A 21,358-nucleotide genomic window follows, 5' to 3' on the forward strand; every position below is an offset into this window, starting at 1 on the left:
CATAGCAAACACACTACAGTTGCATGTAGCTACGTTTGCTATGCAACGTAGATACTGCGGCTGCCAAGGAGCACTGCAACGAGCCAGCTGCCTGCTCCGAGTAGTCTCTAGGGGCGATGTGGTTCCAGGCATGTGGCGAGCCTGTCCAAGTACAAAAAGTCCGACTACAACAGGTTGTCTGCCTCCCGAGTTGCACACTGTCAAGGTGTGTCGCCATCATGGTCAAAACTCGTTATGAGGGAACATAAAGACGTGTCATTCGATCCTCTGAAAATGTGCGATTGCCATAAAGATTAAGTACGTAGGGAAATTTGCTAATTGCCACTCGTTGCTAGAAACCTGCATGTAGCCATCTAGTACACTGTGGCACAGCAAATGCATGAGACGCCACAAACACCATCCTTCATAAGTGGAAGGATAGCCTCCAAGTTAGGCGCATTGTGGACACCAAAATTGGAAGTAGTGGTGTCCCCGTGAACATCCAAAATCAAATTTAACCCTTTGAGGCTTGATTTTTTTCGCCATATGCGACCGCCAAGGGTCAATTTTTTTTATTGCATATTCCAATAATTCTTAGGGACTTGTTTCTAAAAAAAATTACCGTAATTTTTCCAGGGTGACCGTAAAGTGAGAAAAAAATATTTTGCGTTGGTATATGTGTACTCATCATTCATGAATAACAACAATAAAAAAGGAAATAAACTTATTAAAATTAAAAATTTGATGCATTATTATACACATAGCTCAAGGCTTTGAAGATGTGCATGCTAGAATATTTCGCAACTCTCACCTGTTCCTTCTCTTACACTAATATTTACGCCCATAGCGTAATCAAACTGTGTAGGTGCAGTCACTAAACAAGACTGTGTGGTTATGTGCCTGTCAAAAAAGCAAAACGTGTGACAAACTTCTGCTAATCTTGATCTTATCACCAACCAGAGGCAATTAGTTTTCACGGGTGTCCAAAAAAAAAAAAAAGCAACGGAAACGCACGCACGGCGGCATCCTTCCTATGCGCACCCTTGTGAGCACTAAGCAATCGAGAAACAAGTGGTAGCCCTTTGAGCGATTAGTAACGAGGTAGCCATCAGTTTTGCGAGCAAAAGAGGCTGAAACTGCCCACGAAACAAAATCCAGACCGCCGCCCACACGCGCGCGCCAATGCGCGAGCGGTAGTATATAAACGCGCGGGAGCAAACTAGTCCTAAAACAAACCATGCAACGAAAACCGAGAGAGGGAGGGGTGCGAAAAACATTTCCTGTATTCCCACATAGTGGCAGCACATGATAGAAAAGAAAAATTTAGGACATTGGCGCGCTTTTATATGTATAGACGGCGCCGTAAATATACTGCATCGACCATTTTTTTTTACTTGTTCACGGTGCCCTATATTTACGTCATTGACCCTCAAAGGGTTAATTGTGTGCCACAGTGACGTTCAGTAGGCGGAGCATTGTGGGCACGTCCTGCTTCCCTGTAGCCTTCGCAGTGCCAGGCATTTAAGAAGCCAGAGCACCGCGAGGGGCATCGTCGACCATCTTTAATTGCCAATAGCTCCACTTCTGCTGAATGCATTGACATACTTGTGCTGCAATGGAATTCTGAAGCAATCTATTTTATCTTCAAATGCATTTCTTCACTTCAGGGACCCTTTAACAACTAAATTGATCTCTTAATATTAAATTCCAGAGTGAAGCAATGTGCTGCTTCAGTAGAGTCTTACACATTGCTTTCAATTTTCTTTTCTTGCAGTGATGGCGGCATGCTCCATTGCCAACATTGTGAAGAGCTCTTTGGGGCCTGTAGGCCTTGACAAGATGCTCGTCGATGACATAGGGGTGAGGCATTTTGTAGTAGTAACTGCTGCTCCAAAAATGTGTTCAATTAGGGACCTGCTTGACTTGAAAATGTTAATAGGATGTGAGGTTTCTGGACTGGAACTACTTTATAAATGAATTTTTAGCTTCAGCCTTAAGGCATGTGGTAATGCAGCTCATCACAATTCCAAGCTGTCTTTCAGGACGTGACAATCACCAATGATGGAGCAACTATACTGAAGCTCCTGGAGGTTGAACATCCTGCAGCCAAAGTTCTGGTAGAGCTTGCAGACTTGCAGGACCAAGAAGTTGGTGATGGGACTACATCTGTGGTATGGCTTTTATTTTAAGTTTTCCTTGGTCAAAACTTACTACGTAATACGGTACTGTTGGCTGTGTATTCATCCCATGCTTTCTATAGTTGTGGAGGCTCCCCATCTGCGGGCAGAAAGGATAAATAAATAGTGGTCATAAAATGAACAGGTATTATTTACTGCATTAGGACAAAAGCAAAGGCATTCATTGTAAGATTCGTTACAGCACAACACAAGACACGGACAAAAGGAAGGTATAAAACGATGACATGGCGTTGTGTCGTCGTTTTATGCCTTCCTTTTGTCCATGTCTTGTGTTGTGCTGTAACGAACCTTACAGTGAATCTTAACCAACTGGCCCAACTTGCCGTCTTAAAAGCAAAGGGGCAGTAAAGAAAAATTTATACGTATGTGATTAATTCGCTTTCGAAAAGTAAGACCCGGGTGCCCAGTGGCGTAACCTGCTGGATCTATGCTTATGAATTGCATGTTTCTTGAAAAATGTCAATACCTGGTTGCCCATCCCACGTGCCTAATTTAAGAACTGTGGGTAAGGTGCTAGTCCTACTACTGTAGTACACCTGCACAATGTATTCAGCTGATGCCATTATATTTGCTCAGCTGCAATAAGGGGGGATTAGGAGATGCCTGCTCTTGAACCACTTGGCATGTGGCTCTTGCGCGAAGCCTCACTGGAGTGAAGACAGGAAGTTGGAGTGTCCTCTTAGCTGGCCGAGGAAGCTGACAAACTATTTCATTCTACTCTTGGTTTCATACATAATAGGAAATGCCACGAAGGCATCATATTTATTGCGACGAAACATTTATTCAAAAAGGATGGAACTTAAGCCTGCTCTTTTGAGGAATAAGGGGATACAGCTACCCTATTTAGTATATTCTAACGTGCCCTCGATTATAATGCGCACAACTTTCACAGCTAGATATGAAAAATGTGAAAGCCTTGTCTGTTAACCTACAAATGTTTATAGTAGGGGCAAAAGTAATGACGATTTGTTTTTACTCAGAAAAAAAAAATTGCATTCATCCCTCAGTGGACAAGGCATCACATATCCCTTTCGAAGGCCTCTTGGCTTTTTTTTTTTTTTGCATTTTATGTCTAGCAAAAATATACAGTCAACAGCAAAAGATTGCAGGATGCACGAGCGCGTGGCAAAGCGACCCTCATCCCCTTCTAGCGGTGAACCCCTGGTGTCGAGACCGACGCCTGCACGCATGCGCGTCCCTCTGAGACTGCAAGTGTGCATGTTTCCGCGCTTCCTCTGCGTGGCAGCGATATCCAAATGTAGCAGCGACATAGCCCTCTTGCGATATGCGCCGTGGCGGCTTCAAGGGGCAGAACATCGTTTATACAATGGAAATCAATTGTCCATTTTCGTCTTGCCGGTCTCCTTCTATAGAGCGCGTCTTCTGCCACACTCTTCTGTGGTAGAACGCACCGTTCGTAAAAAGAAAGAAACAACGAAGATTGGCCATGAGAAGGTGCAGCCCAGAAAAAAAAAAAATTAGTTGTTGCATTCGCCACCGGGCCAGACCTATGCGTCAGCGCTCGTGACTTGACAAAAAGCGGCTGCAGTGGCGCCCGCAAGTTCACGCTTCTAAACACATTTCACACAGTTTCGCCCGTCGAAGCCACCACAGCGCATGTCACAAGAGGGCTACCTCACGGCTACATTCGGATATCGCCGGCGCGCAAGGAGGAAGCGCGAAAACATGCACGCTTGCAGTCTCGGAGGAACGTGCATGCGTGCAGGTGTCGGTCTCGACACCAGGGGTTCACCGCTAGAAGGGGAGGAGGGTCGGTTTGCCACACGCTCGCGCATCCCGCAAATTTTTGCTGTTGACTGTACATCCATGTACATGATGTGAAGAGGAAAGCACAAAAAAAAAACTGCGTCTCAGTGCAGCTTGACAAACCCTGCCTTCACTTAAAATTTTGGCAATTGATCCTACATGTTTGTAGGATGACTTTACAAATTTGCCCTCTGATCGCTATCAACAGTCCATAGCACCTTGTCTTTGGGCACCGTCCATGGCATATGAGATACTGCATTCTTTAAAAGGCCCCTCACCAGGTCTGGCCATATTGAGCTGACAAGCGCGTCTTCATCCGCTCTCGATATGGCAGCACGCGCAAACGATATGCGTGCGTGTGGGCGGCTGAACTTCGCGTGGGCCAATGAGAAGCCTCCATTTTGCCACATGATCCCAAGCAGCCAATGATGGGCTCACATTCGTTTTTTACTTTTTTGCGCTTATGTCTGCATTAACGCAATGCATGAAGCTCATCTACGGCGGGAAAAAGAGCTGAATGATCGCTCTTTCAGACGAGGCCAAGATGGCCGCGTAATGGCTGACGGCTACGAAATGTGGCGCCGCCAAATCTGGGCGTTCTTTTTTCAATGTTTTCGTAAGAAGCCATGTCGAGTTCGCTTGTTTATTTGACAATTTCTTTAAAACTAAAAGTGTCTTTAAAGCATCTCAAAGGCCCAAGACATTGGCTATGGGTGGAAGGGACCCCGATAATTATGAATATGACAAAATTGAAAAAACTATGTTTATGTGATTTCTCCATCCTTAAGACCCGCAGGACACGGGTCTTAAGGATCGAGAAATCTCAAAAAAGCGCCTTAAGGGGGGACTCCGTAAGGCGCTCCACTTGCATTCGAAAACTTGTGCTCAAGTTGTGCATGCAAGCTTTTTCCAAGGCCGTGCGTAAGCACGACAGTACAATTCCGCGCTTCACAATAATAGATTACCAGAATAATTGATATTAAAGCCAAAGCTTTACCGGCCGTGAACTTGCAATTTCGCCGTGGCCGTGCTCCGAGGAGGCACATGACGTCACACCGCGTTCCTCGTCATTGCATTCACCTCTGCTCGCTTCGCCAGCTGCGTCGCATGCCTGAACATCTAGGAGGATTGAAAAGAGAGCTCGCGTGCGCCGCAACCTCGGTTGAGGCAGCAGTATAGACGGCGACAATTATGATGAGCAGGAGGAGGCCTGGAATCGACATCGGAACGAGATGAAGAGGAAACAAATCGCCCAGGAAACAGACGAACGGTGCGCTGAACGACTGGCTAAACGCCGCAACATAGCTAGACAACCAGACTAACCTGGACTTGCAATCAAGATTAACCAGGGCTAACCATCCTATGTCTTAGCTTTCGCTACGTATATCCTGGCATAGCCAACCTAAGCCACTGCCAATTTTTAATAGTCTAAGCAATAATAGATTAGTTTTTTGACTTGTGCATGAATTTTGGTTCGGATCATGTTTGCTGACACTACAATCCAAGTTCTGCAAAATCTGTTATAGATTTCGCGCCGGGCCACTAAAAAATTGTGAAGCGCTGAATTGTACTGTCGTGCCTTGGAAAAAACTTGCGTGCACAAGTTGAACGCGAGTTTTCGAATGCAAGTGGAACACCTGAAGGCCGCAGGTTACCCTATGTACCTCATCACATCAGTTTGTGAAAAGCTCGTGCGCATTGCAAAGCAAGAAAAATGCGGGCGTCGTCCTTCTGTTCAAAATGAAGGAAACGAAAAATTGGCAGTTTTCCCCTACGAACATAAAATTTCACACGGCCTAAAGATGTGGCAAAGCGTTATGGCGTTCGGATGGCATTATCTGCATCACACAGGCTTATACCCCTGTCACATAGCAAATCTAATGTCATTTACAACGAATGACATTTGCTGATAATGCCATTTGTCTGCTGCCACATGGTAAAACGTAATGACATACGTCGAAAATGACGTTTACAAACGAATCAGTTCGCCAAACTCCTTCGCATTCGTTTGGAAACGAATGTGTATCCTCGACACCACGAGTGTACCAGTGTTTCACAAACAGTACTGCTTCTTTTTTGTTTTAACAAAAAAACACTATTATTCTATCAATTTTATCACCTAAATATTGCTTTAACGACATTGAAGTCCATCACGTGCGTAAATACAGAAAACTACTCTCAGTCCAGTACCAGACAGCAGTCTTCAGCTTTCGCTGCAGCAGTCGTGTTGGTTCGCACCGGAGCATCGGCCGCGGCCGCTTCAGTTGACGGCGTAAAAGCATGCGCGTGTTTTCCTGTGGCACGCGTCAAGAATGAGGATATTAGGAGCCCGCATGCACATCAGAACAGCGATGACATGCAACTGCCCTTCTCGTACCACTTTAGCAGATGTAGCGGACGCGCCTATTGTTCTCTTCGCCCTGTTGCTTGCCTGAGCTTTGGCTTGGCTTGACTCTACTTCGTTGGCAATGTCGACAAGTTAGTGATCGAACGCTACGGTTTGAAAGCAACGATCACATATTTTAGGGGAATTTAGCATATTGGAAAATAATTATTGAAGAAAAGTGGGTTTGAGGCGTGTCTTTTTTTTTTTACTATCGTCATTGTCATCATTTTCATATGACATTAGTTTTCGCCGTGTGACAGCGCGCTGTGATAATGACATTAATCGCAACAAATGTCATTTGTTGGAAATGACATTAGACTTGCCGTGTGACAGGGGTATTAGTCGCATTTGCACCATTGTGCACAGAAGGGCACAGGCCACGTCAGTGGGTGATAGAGGGTGCAGCTAAAAACATGTTAATCGTTTTGTCCATTGTGTCTCAGAAGTAGTATACAGAATTCCCTCAAGCTGTGGTCATATGTACACTCGCCCACAAAATATTGCGGGGTGCGCAAGCGCGTGGCAAAATGGCCCTCCTCCCCTTCTAGCTGTGCACCCCTGGTGTCGAGACCAACGCATGCGCGTCCCTCCAAGACTGGAAGCGTGCATGTTCGCGCTTCCTCCTTGCGCGCCGGCAATATCGGAATGTAGCCGCGAGGTGCCCCTCTTGCGATTGGCGCTGTGGCAGCTTCGACGGGCAAAACTTCGTTTATATACAACGCAATTAAGAGTTCATTTTCATCTCGCCTGTCTCCTTCTGTAGAGTGAATTTTCTGCCATGCTCTTCTGCAGGAGAACGCTCCGTTCATAAAAAGAAACAACGAAGATTGGCCGCGAAAAGGTGCAGCGCAGAAAAGAAAAAAATGACTCGTTGCGTTCGCTACCTGGCCGCGCTATGTGTCAGCGCTTGTGACCCGGCAAAAAGCGGCCCCAGCGGCGTGCAAGCTCACGCTTCTAAACACGCTTTACATAGTTTTGCCCGTCGAAGTCGCCACAGCGCATATCGCAAGAGGGGCACCTTGCAGCTACATTCGCATATCGTCGGCGCGCAAGGAGGAAGCACGGAAACATGCACGCTTGCAGTCTCGGAGGGACGTGCAGGCGTTAGTCTCGACACCAAGGTTGCGCGGCTAGAAGGGGAGGAGGGTCGTTTCGCCACGCGCTCGCGCAACCCGAAATATTTTGGGGGCGAGTTTACATTGGCCAGACAGGCAGATGTGTCAACATACACCTAAGAGAACACAGAAATTCGTTAAATGGCACACCATCCTCTCATCTCGCCTTACATTGTAAATCATGTCTGTGTAAACCCATCTTCGAAAACAGTCATTTTGTTCTGTCACCCTAACCAAACCACACGAGAAATCTCTGAAGCCTGTCGTATCACCAAAAATGCCGCGCTGTGTGTAAGCCAACCATCCTTATTACTACATGATAAAGAATTCAATTTTATTAATCGATATTCAAACATGCCTTAGGTGCATGCTGTTCTTATACCTCATCTTGACATGCGTGAATTGTCCATGTTCTATATATTTATTTTTCCATACGTGCATTAAACATCAGTTGGGAGTGAGCGCGTGTAGTATGTTTCTCTTTCTATGTCTTTCGGGTTATTAGCGCTATGAGTTTTTATTAATATGCGTTACCAACTAGCCCACCTAACCATCCTTTTCTTTACTCATGCACAGTTAAGTTCATGTTCCAAAACCTGTCAAAATTAATCTAGAGCCTTCCATTATTGCAAACCTTGTACACACAGTAGATTTCGCACACAAAGGGACAAAGAATTAAGCCCTGCCTTTCTAACCTAACCACAAGGAACCATGAGCCTAAGGATTCTGTCCATCAGCGGCTATAGATAGTAGACTTTTCCGCACAACTGCAACGCCTTGCTTGTACTGAAAGCACGAACATCAGAATTTTTTTCAATAGGAAAAAAAAAATGCCTTGAAAATTTACAAAGTGTATGTGCACATCCAATATTGAAGCTTCTGCTTCAGTTTGCTTCTTGTCTCAGGCACTGCCGCTAAAGCATCAGTGAAAGTCTTCTTGAATGACATACTACTAATATCAGAAACGTTTTGTGAAAGTGCATTGTACAATAAGAGGAGCCATGAGGTCGCGGGACTAAATAAACATAGGGCTCCCTACAAAAAAAATGAAGCAGCAATGAGGGAATTTCATTCTCTGGAATGTTTTAAACAAGTTTATCCTTGCACATTTGCTTAAATATTCATTCTCGTTGCAGAGCATGGCACTACTGCTTAAGCTGGACTTCAGAATTTTTATGCAAAAGAATGTGCACCTGGTAATTACTCCAAAAGTTCGATTTGCACCCTTGAAAACCATGGCCCTGGGTCTACGGCATTTACAAGTTTAGTCTGCCTTGGCTGCTCCAAAAGCTGCTTACTCTGAAGAGACATGGACCTATCACAGCTCTGGAATTATAACTCTCACCTTGTTTTATCGGTAATTGAGTAGAATGCATTACGGGAAAGCATAGATTCCCTGTCAGATTTTTCTTCTTTTAAAACACCGCTATTGGCATGTTTTACTCAATTGGAAACAGTGTAATCGTGTAATTGCAGTTTGTGTTGCGTGTTTGATATAATTTTCATTTGGTTTTAGAGCACAGCTCTTAGGCGGCCGCTCCCGCGGTGAGCATCAGCGTAAACGAGCCAACGGGCACAGCGAAGGATAAAATACGCAAGAAGAAAAATGGAGGAGGAGGGTATGGCGAAAGTGTGAGAAGGAAAGCATATTGCGGTGGCGATGGCTGCAAGATGGCACCATAGTAGCACACGTCGTCTGGGAGGTCTATCTGCGGCGGCGGCTGTGAATCGTGGCCACACGTCACCCACACATTGGCTCGCGATCTCCCGATTAGCGACAGTTGCACCACATTGTGCTTCGTTTGCAACGTGCCGCGCAAGTAAATTACAATGTGTGCCGCATGAGAACGATTGTCCACGCCAGCCAGTATATTGCGAAATAAAAACATGTATAAAGCTTGGCTCAAATTTCGTATTAGAGAGTATCATAATCATAAGTGAATTTCTCCCCTCCTATCTCGTTGCTCTTGTTTACAAGGTGAGACAAGTACCTTTCTGTGTCTAATGTCCTTTGTCTTGCTGCAATAATTACTTGTTCTTGTGCCTATTTGCACTTGTGTAAATTTTTTGTACTTGCTGTAACCACTGATGCTTCTATTGAATGCCTCCTGGGCTCACAGCGCACTTAGGTAAATAAACACAATTTGTGCTCCCTCTAAAGCTGTGCCACATGTGCACAAAAAACGACACTCGACCTAAAGTTCCCCAATGAGATTTTTTTTGGGCAGACCTGCCAGGCATGTAAATTTAATTACATTTGACATGTTGATGCCAATTGCAGGATCTGAAGTGAGCAATTGTAGAGTACTAATGTGAAAAGAATGTGTTGTGGGGTGTGCTGTGCACAGCCATCATCATCATGGTGGTGCTGCTCGGGGAGCTGCATGCCGCTGCATTTGAAGCCCGAACACAACTCGGTGAAGGTCCCTGCTCCCTGTTCAATTGCCTGGTGTTGTTTCCGAAAGCCTCAGCTGGCTGTCGGGCTCAGAAGCCATGGTCCCGAGTCTACGGCATTTACAAGTTTAGTCTTCCTTCTTGAATAGGCAGACTAAACGTCACGTCACTATGGTGCCATTAGCTTCAGTTGTCTTTTAAAGCATTGCAACCGACCACAGCAACTTTGTCCATTGCATGTTAAATACAAAGCCTGGAAGCAAAATGGCACGTGCCATGTCATAGTCGTTGCGATGCCAACCTGAAGAAGCTTGCCGAGTACAACTCCTGACACAAGCATTGTAGTTGAAAGTTGTGTATGAATTATTTTTGGGTGGATAAAAGCTGTTTCAAAGGCTTCAAGTTACACTGCAGTGAGAAAGCACTGGCATAGAGCGTATGCATTTCTTAGTCAAATGAGTTCTGGTGAACGCATTAAATAGCGACTGACATAGGTTTATCTTTGTGGGATCACACAAGGCTCTAAAATTTGAGCCATTACAAAGATTATTTTCTGGGCCCCTGTGGCATGGGTATTAGTTTTTGACAGTTGGTGAAATGTGAGTGCTCAGAAACAATTCAATAAATGAATGTTGTCTGCTGTGGTTAATCCTGCCTTGTCCTTGCAGGAAAAGTTTCATGCTGCAACTGTGAGGGGCAGGTTGTTGTGGCAAAAGTTTCTGTGGGCCTTGGCTGTAATGATGGCTTGCATTCACTGTGCAGGGGTTTTGTAGTTGCATATAACAATTTCCATTGGTATTTCATTTTTGTGGTATTTTACCGCACCAGGTTCTGATCGCTGCAGAGTTGCTGAAAAATGCAGATGAGCTTGTCAAGTGTAAAATCCACCCGACATCCATCATCAGTGGCTACCGCCTGGCTTGCAAGTGAGTAAAGCTGTGTGAAGTCTGCTTTAAAATGGGCTTCTGAAAACTTGGGGGAAACACTGCTTTTTGAGAGTGGTATCTTGCAGCATTGAAAAAAATAAAAACATATATACTAGCTGCTCAAGAGTGCATGGAGCGTCGTTATATCAATATTTGCCGTATAGAAATTGCCTGTGAAGTACCTGTGTTTTAATCTGCTAGAGAAAACTGCATGCACCCTCTGTTACTCCTTTAAGGAAGTATTTTAGGCTTGCACACATTATTGTTACCTGTAAGAAGCTTAGTTAGATTTTGTGTGCAGTGCACATCGGGGTGCCTGCTGTTGTGGTTTTTACATTGGACCAAGCATCTCACATGGTGTGATGTGCCGTTCTCATGATCCCTCAGAGAGGCTTGCCGGTACATCCAGGAGCACCTTACCACGTCAGTTGAAGAACTGGGCCACGAGAGTGTGGTGAATGCTGCCAAGACAGCCATGTCCTCCAAGCTCATTGGGCCGTATCCTTGCTTGCAGTGCGGTGGGCCACACCCGTGGGTCCAGCACGATAATCAAAATGCATCACTACAAAGACGAGCATAAATTTACACACCAAATATTGATGACTTTCAACACAGAGTCCTTGTAGATAAGAAGCACCACTTATTACGGAGATTATCGGCTACAGTGTAAAAATATAGCACAATAGTAATGCTGCAAGCATTTTAAACGTTCACTCAGCAGGAACCCCCCTGTCACTGATTGACGGGGCACTCATTAATGTGGAAAGTTGGGCGAATTGGTGATGGCTGATTTCGGGAGCAGCGAAGCGAGTGTCTCTCCGCTTTGTCCTGGTCAGCATGCTGCTTCACCCACGTGGGGCATTGATGTGTGACTCCTCGCTTTTGAATCAATCAAGCTAGCCATTGCATGTAAAATTGGTATTACTCTTGTCAAGATGATTTCCAGGTACATTGGCTCTTGTGAATTGCCTGGTCTTGCACATCCTCTGTCTCTGCTTCCAGGCCCTTGCCTCAACCTGCCCCCAATGATTACAAGAGTAGTGGCCTGAACCTCTTCTATGAGGAAAACCTGTTCATGCTACATCAATGAGGGGGCAGGCATTGGTATTACTCTTGTCAAGATGATTTCCAGGTACATTGGCTCTTGTGAATTGCCTGGTCTTGCACATCCTCTGTCTCTGCTTCCAGGCCCTTGCCTCAACCTGCCCCCAATGATTACAAGAGTAGTGGCCTGAACCTCTTCTATGAGGAAAACCTGTTCATGCTACATCAATGAGGGGGCAGGCATGTCTTGCTTGAAGGGCTTCTTGGTTAATCGTGTGAGGAATATTCTTGTGGGCCTGTTGTTTTGCTGGCTTTATTTCTGAGAATGTCACTTGGCCTTCTGCTGGAGCTTACTTAAGCCTAACATGTAGAGCATGAACAATACGTACGCAGGAACGACAGTAAAACCTTGTTAAACCGTACCCGCTTAGTTTCGTTTTAATAGTAGTAAAGTCAAATCCCCGACTCAGTGGTCATTGAACATAATGCATTTTGTATATGCATAAACCATACCAGCTTATTGCATATATATTGGTTAAAGCGTAATGTTTCCACATTTCATCGCGAAATCGCGGTAGGCAAACTTTTCGCCCCGTCTTGGTTAAGAGGGGAACTTAGCAACGCAAATACCATGATTATTCTGCATGGAAAATGCCGCCCAAAAGGCAGAATTTCGATACTATATTTGATATGCAGTGAACAACATATTGTTTTATATGTTTTTTTTTCTCATAGCCCTAACGCATAAGTTGATACTCTTAAGTCGACTTATCGCTGTGGACTGCACTGTACTTGCAGCACAGTCATGTACTTCCTTGACTATGTGTCCCAGAGATTCGGACTTCTTTGCCAACATGGTTGTCGATGCGGCCAATGCCATCAAGGTGTCCGATGGCCGAGGAGGCTTCCGCTACCCCATTAAGGCTGTCAATGTGCTTAAGGCACATGGCCGTAGTGCTCGTGAGAGCATGCTTGTTCACGGCTATGCCTTGAACTGCACCGTTGCGTCCCAAGGTATGCTTTCTGGCTATAGGTAGCTTTTACGGTTAGACCTATATGAGTAACCCCTGTTCTTGCAGTGCCTACACAGTCGAATCTCGATAATTAAAACCTGAAGGGGCCCGAAAATTTGTTCGAATTAAAGGAAGCTAATTGAATGGAGGACTTACCTGCAGTGGCGCATATGCACTGAGCTTACACATATGTGGGAATTCCAGAAGATTTACTCACGTGTATTGACCAATTACAGTCAATGTTTGATTTTTCGGACTCGGGGGGCCGTGAGAACGTCGTCGCATAACTCTGCTGTATTGGGGCGAAGCTGACTCGAGAACGCGCCGTACCTTCCGCGCTCCGAAACCATTGGCAAGGATTGCAAAGATGGAGTCGGTGCCATTGCTAACAGCGGCGAATCGTTTCAATGAAAAACACGGCACCGAACAGCAAGAAGCTTGGTAGCGAATGTTGAAGTAGCTAGGCCTAGCATTGCTGCGGTGTGACTATGACTGCCAGTGCATCTGCTGGTCGGAAGCACTGCCGTGTGATTTGGCGTGCTGCTGAGAATGTTGTGAGAGCGCAGTATGTTTGAATTACCGGGCGTTTTCACCCATTGGAATACAGTTGAACCCACTTATAACAATATTTAAGTGCCACGAAAATTTCATTGTTATAACCTATAATTGTTATAACCGGGTTGCAGGAAAAAGAATCAAAATGGGGAGTGGCATAGCTATTCAGAGAAAACTAATGTCAAGGAGGCCAGTTCTCCCCACCGCCTTCCTCCATCCGCCTTTTGATTGTGTTGACTCGTTTAAAGGGCCCCTCAAAGGCCCCGTAGCAAATTTTCGTTATACGCTGGAAGTTCGGCTCTAGGGAGCGTTCTGCCACAAACATTTTTCGAATCGGCTCATTAATAGCCGAGATAGAAGTATTTCAGTGTTGCAAACCCATGATTTCAGGAAGCAAGCTTCACTGCAAGCATAGATGCTCTCTCCACTTGCCCCGTTTAGCCTCCGCAAACGAAATTTCTTCCTTCCATTCTCTCATACCGGTCCCCGAGGATCACGTGACGCATACGTCACAACCCCGCCTTTTTTTTTTTTTTTTACGCTTTTTTGCGGCACTGCATACTTCCGTTGACGGCATCACATGCGAGCTGGTGAGATTATTGAGCACACGATATTGCGCGTTCCGCCCGACAACACCCGACTAGTGGTATAAGTCTGTGCTACACACATACTGAGGCAGACACAAGTGAATCACAGAGCATGATCCCACGCTGGAACACGGTAGACAATGACATTGTTTTGGTGTCTGTGCGTGCGACTGCATGGCATAGGAACAAGCAGATGAAACAAGTACCGTAAAAACCGGAATATAGGTCGAAATTTTTTTTCAAAAAACTATTGCGAGAATTCGACCCTCATCTTATATACCGGACATTGGCGGAAAAACTACGGAAGTCTTGCAAAAATGGGCGGATGAAGTAAAGAGCCGCCATCGCCATCAGCAGCAGCGCGGCATGGCGACATTATGGCATTGCCAATTTGCGTTTACGTTGTCACAAAGTTATTTTGGCTAAAGGCTGCTTTTTCACATTTTGTTTCAAAATGAGCGGAAGCCGACGGCAATTCACCGTCGCCTTCAAGAACAAGGGAAATGAGTGCGCGGAAGCCCACGGCAACCTTGTGGCACAGTGCGAATTTGGAGTATCCGAAAAGAGCATTCGGTACCGGCGGAGGCAGAAGCAGCAAACCAACAGAAAACGTCATTTCATGGGCGGACCGCAGAACTGGGAGACAAGGTTGCGGAGTTTGTCCGGGAGCTGCGTGTAGGATCGCTGCCTGCGACTGCCGAATGCATCCGTTTGAAAGCGGTAGAGATAGCGCGCGCCACTGGACTGGGCAGCGAGAAGCATTCGTCATCAGACTCTAGTTCGGACGACTCTGATTCGGAGTAGTGCTTGCGCACTTCGTGCCTTTCTGTGTACTGTACACTTGGCGTGTGCACTGTGCACTGTAAGTGTACTGTACACTTTTCAAATCTAGAGCAGTGCGCTTTTTCACTGGCAACATCGTGCATTGCCGATCAGCAGGCGGATCAGCCCTTTCATACAAGAGCGACTTAATCCGTTAGCAGAATTGCACAAAATGAGGGCCATAGAATAAAGAACCAACTGTGAGGCCCTGGTCCAGCGAGCAATTTAGGTAGGGTGCCGTAATCTGGGAGCAGCACAGTTAGCGCGGTCCACTCCTGTTTCAAAGGCTGGCATGGTGCAGAGCTAAGGGCACAGCCCATTCTTGTTCACAGGGGTGGAAGGGTGACGGGAGTCATGTGCGCGGGGGCAGTTGGGGTGGTGGGTGATCATGCAGCGGCTCGCATGTCACTTTCTTTTTTCTTTTCAAGGATTTTGCATTCCATTACCTTTCGGCAGGGACGCACAGGAGCCAGACTTTGTAATAACCGATAATGCAACGTGAGGATATTGTAGTAAGCGGATTATTGCTACATAGAAAACATACAAAAGTTGATGGTGCAGCAGCTTTTAATTCTTTAACCTATATATTGTTAAAACAGGTATTATTATAAGTGGGTTCGACTGTACGCATAAGTTCGACGGGACGACAGCGTCGATTCGAATAAACCGAAAGTTCGAATTAACGAGATTCGACTGTACAAACAAATCTGAATTATACAATCATGCTTCATCTGAATTTCGAAAAGTCCCATCTAGAATGCAGCGAGTACAATGTTTCGGATTTTTGGTTGACTGGAATACTCGTCTGGGTTGCCGAGAATAATGCTAATCCCCAAGCTGCTGTCTCAGCCTGGGGGAACACTGACAATGGGGTGCAGTTTCGATGTTGGGGTGTGAAATCTTGCAGTCTTGCAAGATCCTGCACACGTTGTGTGTGTACTCACTGAAGTGGCAGCAATACAGGTGAAGAAAACTTGGCAAAAGATTCTCCTCAGCAGGGAAGAGAAAGGTCAAGGAAGTAATGGTGTGCGAATACTTGAATATCTACTGCAGTAAAACCACTTTAAACTGTGCCCGCTTAAACTGTAGTTTCATCTTCAAAGTAGTAAAGTCAAATCACTGACTCGGCGGCCATTGAACTTAATGTGTTTTGTATCCGCATAAACCGTACCAGCTTACTTTGTACATGTCTGTTAACAGTGTCTCCACTTTTCGTTGCGTAATCACGGCAGTAGGTCGGCCCGGCAGAATGAGCCTCAGAGATTGGAACGGCCTCCAAGCGTTAACGCAGAGGGCGCTTGAAAGGGTGATGCCATATCATTTTGGCCCTGTGCCGGAGAAAGTTCTGGCTTCTGTTGTGGCATTGTGCATGCTAGGGCTTGCGTCATGCCGAGGCTCAGACAATAACCGGGTGCCCAGGCTAGAAGAAAAATTGGACATTGTTCGTGCTATCAAACATGGCACGAGGTAGGCTGGCACTCCTTTCGGCCTAGCCTGCCCATGCCTCGGTTGAATGCCTAGACCCTCTCTCTGTCTAAGGCGTCGTGCGCCAGCTAAGTCAGTTTCTTGTACTTTGCCGATATCCCTGAAACACTTTGGCTATAGCGTCCGTATACTTCACTATTGTTGAAAGAGAGCTTGCTTGAATTCCAAATTCTTCTGCGATGTTTTATTTTTCTTGCCAGCTTCAGCTTGGGCGATTACTCAAGAGCTCTTTCCTAATGACGAAAACTTTCGTTTCTTTGCCGGCTGCGACATGCTTCTTCCGATATGTATCACTTTGGGAGACAACGCCCAAATGGAGATGCAATTTGTTGTCAAGCATACATCACACCCTGCCTGGTACACCGGAGCCATTCTCACGAAACTTTATAGCGAATGAATAATTAGAAATACTATAAAATTAAAATTGTTTTTTGTATGTTGTTTGTACGTGCACTATGTCCCTAACCAATGTGATTCAAAACATTTTCTTGGAGCTCGGATGCTCCCCCGAGTGAGCAAATATGTAAGCGTTATGCCTTGATGAATTTTCTGTATTCAGTTTGATACAGTGCAACCTCGTTATTGCGACCACCACATTAACGCACTTTTCAGAAATCTGCAGCTGACCTCCTTATGATTTCAATGTAAGATAATTTCAGTACTGCGAGCTTCAAAATGCTGAACTTTTCAGAATACCTATCGTTATTCAGTGTCTATGCCATGTTAATATCTCTGTACTGCGAACTAATATTCTGAAATCTGGGGATTCTTATACTGAACTTTTCAGAATACCTATCATTATTCAGTTTCCGTGCCATGTTAACATCATCTCAGTACTGCGAACTAATATTCCGAAATGTGGGGATTCTTAGATTTCCCTGTTTTTTTTTCCGGCAGCCAACACAGTAGGCTAGCAGACAAGGCGTAGAAAGTGGACACTGTGGGACACGGAATTGGAAAACCTGAGACAGTGCTCAGTTAAAAAAAAAAAAAAAAATGTGGAGAGAATTTTTTAAAATATATTGCGGAGGTGACAACGCATTGTGTTTTGTGTGTGCATACTCCGCCCAGGCAAGTGTTGCCTAGCAATGGAGGCACGTCTCTTTCTTCTTTCGCCCTTCTCTCTGCGCATGCTTCTTTCTGCGGCTGTGCTAGCTACACGCACGGAAAAGTGCAACCTCCATACAAGCGCGGATGCCACACAGTTGCACTTTGAACTTTCCAGATGGTGTCGTTTACACGGGCTTGCACTGTGGAATAGTTCATGTGTCTGGCTCGAGTAAAACATTTGCACTGTACATGGCAAGGTATGTGAAAAACAAACAAGAAACATCGCACTTTGGAGGCGACATAAAGCTTCCTTTTTGTCAGTAGTTTTCTCAGCGTCTGCTTTGCATGCGTCACTTATTATACGTAGGGTTGTTCGTTTTCGGGTAAAACCCGATTTTACCCGATTTTTGCACCCCGAACATGTTCCTAAAATATTGGGTAAAACCCGATTTTTCCCGATTTCTGAAACAACTGTGCCCACGGAATTGCTGTGCCTCCAGTTGGCGCGCAGGCAAGAGGCGGCCAAAGCGGCCGACAGACAGACAATCGTTGACTGTAGGCCCCATGGTGCCATCTAACGTCGGAGTCCCGAACACAGCGCCTGCAGCTTGGGCACGTGCAGCGGCGATATTTACACGTCGTGCATTCGCAGCACTGCTGACTAGCGTTCACGATGGGAAGAAAACGAAAGACATTGGATGATTGGTGCAAAGAACACGAGGATTTACAGACTACAACAAAAGACTCTGAAGGCAGCCGCGCGCTGGTGTGCAAGTACTGCAACACTGAGATGTTCACCGATCCAGCGAAGAAGCCCTACGACCGAATTCGCGAGCATCTCGCGTCATCGCGTCATAAGAAGTTGAAGATGGCGGTCCAAGAAGCTGAAAAGGCGGGAACATCTCAGCCAACGCTCTTCGATGTTTCCTGTAGGCAGCGTGCGAAAGAAAATGAAGAGGATGGCGTGATTCACGACTTCGTTCGTGCCCTGGCGTACAGTGGAATCAGCATGCATCAGGCGGACGGACCTCTGGGGGATTTCGTACTCAAATACTGCAAGGCCGCTAAAACTATGCCGACTGGACAGCGACTTCGGATTAAATACCTGAAAGAAGCTTTTGACAAGGACATGGCGAAAATCTGTGATGATATGCAAGCCGTTAAAGTGAGTGTTATCGTCGACGAATCCCCTGACATAACCGGAGTGCCTACCATTAACACTCTGCTGTGCTATTATAGTCAAAAAGCAAAAAAGAAGCAGGTTTGTTTAGTCGACGTCGACAGAGTTAATGCTTCGAACAGCTACACAGTGGCCCGGGTAGTCGGCAAGGCTCTCCTTACTGTGGGCAAGACGTGGAAGGATGTTGTAGCCGTAGCCACAGATTCCGCGGAGTACATGCGAAAAATGGTACGTGAGATCTGCGAAGCTGAAGCGATCCACACCTTGCATGTAAAGGACTTAGCCCATTTGATCCATGTGAGCGTTGACCATGCAATTTCGTCACCTTGCGTGTCTGATGTCCGATCCGCAGTGATCAAGTTTGGAGCATTATTTAAGCACGCTAACAAGCTGCACCAAAAGTACATCGAAATATGTGCCTCTAATAGCCTGTTTGGCGCTGATGCAAAGAAGCCTCCTTCTGTAGTTCCGAACAGATGGCAAAGCTTCTACAAAGTGCTTGTTGTCGTCATAGAAATGTGGAGCTCATTAACAGAACTTGTTGAATGCTTGCATGATAGCACCAAAGCGGAAGCTATTCGAGCGATACTTTCTGAAAAAGAGGTTCTTTATGCAAAGGCAGTCTTAATGAGAGATGCACTCGAGCCTCTTTTAGATGTCCAGAAAACGCTTGAAAGCGGAGAACTCCTCATGCCATGCTTCGATCACCTCGTAAACGTCAAGCTACATCAGACTGTCAACGAGCTTTCCACGATGATCGGTAAAAGTGATTGGGCGAAAGGTGTTTTGTCTATGTTGCCTAAGAGCTGTGCCATATGAGTAAAAACTTGTTGTGAAGAGTTTTGCGCCAAAATCTCCACAAAATGGGACTGCACTTTGAAACGGAACGTCTCAGACAAAGAAGAAAACCAGTTGACATTGTGGAAACTGGGAGCCGTACTCGATCCGTTCCAGAAGCGGCTGCTGAGTCAGTCGTTTGATGACTACCGACCTCTCTTTAATTCCGTGATGGACGATGTAGGCTCGCTTCGCGAGTAGTTCAACCAGTACTTGCTGGAAGCAAGCCCCACAAATGAAGGTGTTGAAGTGACGGACTTTTGGAACGACGCAACTGTGCGTTGCCCAAGGCTAGCAAATGCAGCGTTATCATTGTTGTGCCTAGCTAATGGCAGCTGTGACGTTGAGCGAACATTCTCTCAGCTAAGGTACCTGCAGAGACCAGACAGGTCTCGTATGGAAACCGAGATGTTGCGCATGCAGATGATTATGTATGTTAATAAGGACGGGTAGAACGTCGATGACCAGCCCTCGTGAATAAAATGTTTCTTTTCTGAAAACTGACCGTTGCCTCTCAATGCGAGTAATAATTAATTACCAGAGAAACGCCCAATTTTGCAATATTTTCTTGAAGGCAGCCCAAAATCTAGCCCTATTTGTTACCCACCGGTTAGAGCAAATCAAATAAATTATTAGTTTGCAAACTTAACCTGATAAAACCCGAATAGCGGAATTTTTCCACGAAAAACCCGATTTCTCCCCTATTATCAAGCCGAAAAATAACGCCAGATTTTTACCCCCCGAATTTGAAAAAATATAAAACCTGAAAACGAATAACCCTAATTATACGGTGCTTCAGTGGTGTGTGGCAGCGGAATCTATGGAAAATAGCAACAGTGTGGGCCGAGAACCAACAGGGACGTCTTTGTGGACAGCTCAAACGGTGACAACTTATAAACTGATAGGTTGATGGGCAGAATAGTAAATTCTGATGCTTTGACCATAACGACCTTTCAGAATAACGAATGATTTTCAAGTGGTCCCGTGTCATTTGTTATATCGAGATTTGAGTGTGCTACTATTCGGTATTCGCACACCCTTACCAGAAAGCTATCAAGACTTTACCTTCACTGTAGTGCTGCGATTGTGACTTTTTATGCATTGTATGGATTTTGTGTATTAGTATTTTCCTAGATATGTACCAAGCATTTCATATTGTTTAGGTTCGTCTGTATATGCTCTTTCTGGGAAGTGATGCTTAGAAATGCAGTGTCCACATATTGAAAACTGTAGCTTGCGCCTGTGTAAGCCTGAAGTGGTGCGTAAGTCATCAGTGAATATAATACTAAGAAGTATTCTGCACTAAGACAACACTACATTTAGCTTGAAATTTAATGTGCAGGTATTTGTCGATGTGGCTTTGTCAGAATAATCAATATGCTAACGTAGCTAGTTGCTTGCACATCTGCTTCCAATGATGATTCGAGTTCTTTTAATAAATAATAAGAGCATCACATAATGCATTATTGCCTGGCAGTAATTGCAAAAATTAGTTTTTGCCGCTTCCGCCTGCTTCGATACCAGTGTGAACATAGCCTACACCGAGTTATATAGAGTTCTACTGGACTGTGCCATTTAGTTTGGATTATCCGAAGATAAATGAGCTGTGACTTAAGCTTTTACTGTACTAAGACGGGAAAGAAATTACATCTGCAAGCTAGAATTTTTGTTTAGCTGGGAGGACAGACCTATTGGTGGGTTCCTCTGGGCCTGTGCAGCAGTGATGGGTGCCCTTTCTATTGCAGCCATGACCAAGAAGGTTTCCGGTGCCAAGATAGCTTGCCTGGACTTCAGCCTGCAGAAGGCCAAGATGCACATGGGTGTTCAGGTGCTGGTCACTGATCCTGAGAAGCTTGAGGCCATCCGCCAGAGGTGGGTCAATGCTTTAAAGTGCACTGCATTACTGCAGTCACCCTGATGTGTGTTCCCTGCACGTGACCTCTGCCTTCTTTTCTACGTGTCTGTATAATTATTGACATTTTTTGTGAACATTTTATTTACATCGGAGGTTTTTATTATT

General features: G+C 45.4%; 1 protein-coding gene across 3 annotated transcripts in view; it reads left to right on the forward strand.

Moving 5' to 3' along the window:
- Positions 1-21,358, forward strand: part of CCT1 (chaperonin containing TCP1 subunit 1) — a 61,297-nt gene that overhangs the window by 2,294 nt on the left and 37,645 nt on the right. For all 3 annotated transcript variants that reach the window (XM_055065763.2, XM_055065764.2, XM_072288623.1), the window contains 6 exons: positions 1,754-1,839; positions 2,022-2,150; positions 10,668-10,765; positions 11,153-11,263; positions 12,642-12,823; positions 21,084-21,210. In XM_055065763.2, the coding sequence (XP_054921738.1) occupies positions 1,754-1,839; positions 2,022-2,150; positions 10,668-10,765; positions 11,153-11,263; positions 12,642-12,823; positions 21,084-21,210 (733 nt within the window). The remainder of the gene's footprint in view (positions 1-1,753; positions 1,840-2,021; positions 2,151-10,667; positions 10,766-11,152; positions 11,264-12,641; positions 12,824-21,083; positions 21,211-21,358) is intronic.

This window comes from Dermacentor andersoni, chromosome 6 (genome assembly GCF_023375885.2).
Source record: "Dermacentor andersoni chromosome 6, qqDerAnde1_hic_scaffold, whole genome shotgun sequence".
In the NCBI taxonomy this organism is placed as follows: Eukaryota; Metazoa; Arthropoda; class Arachnida; order Ixodida; family Ixodidae; genus Dermacentor; species Dermacentor andersoni.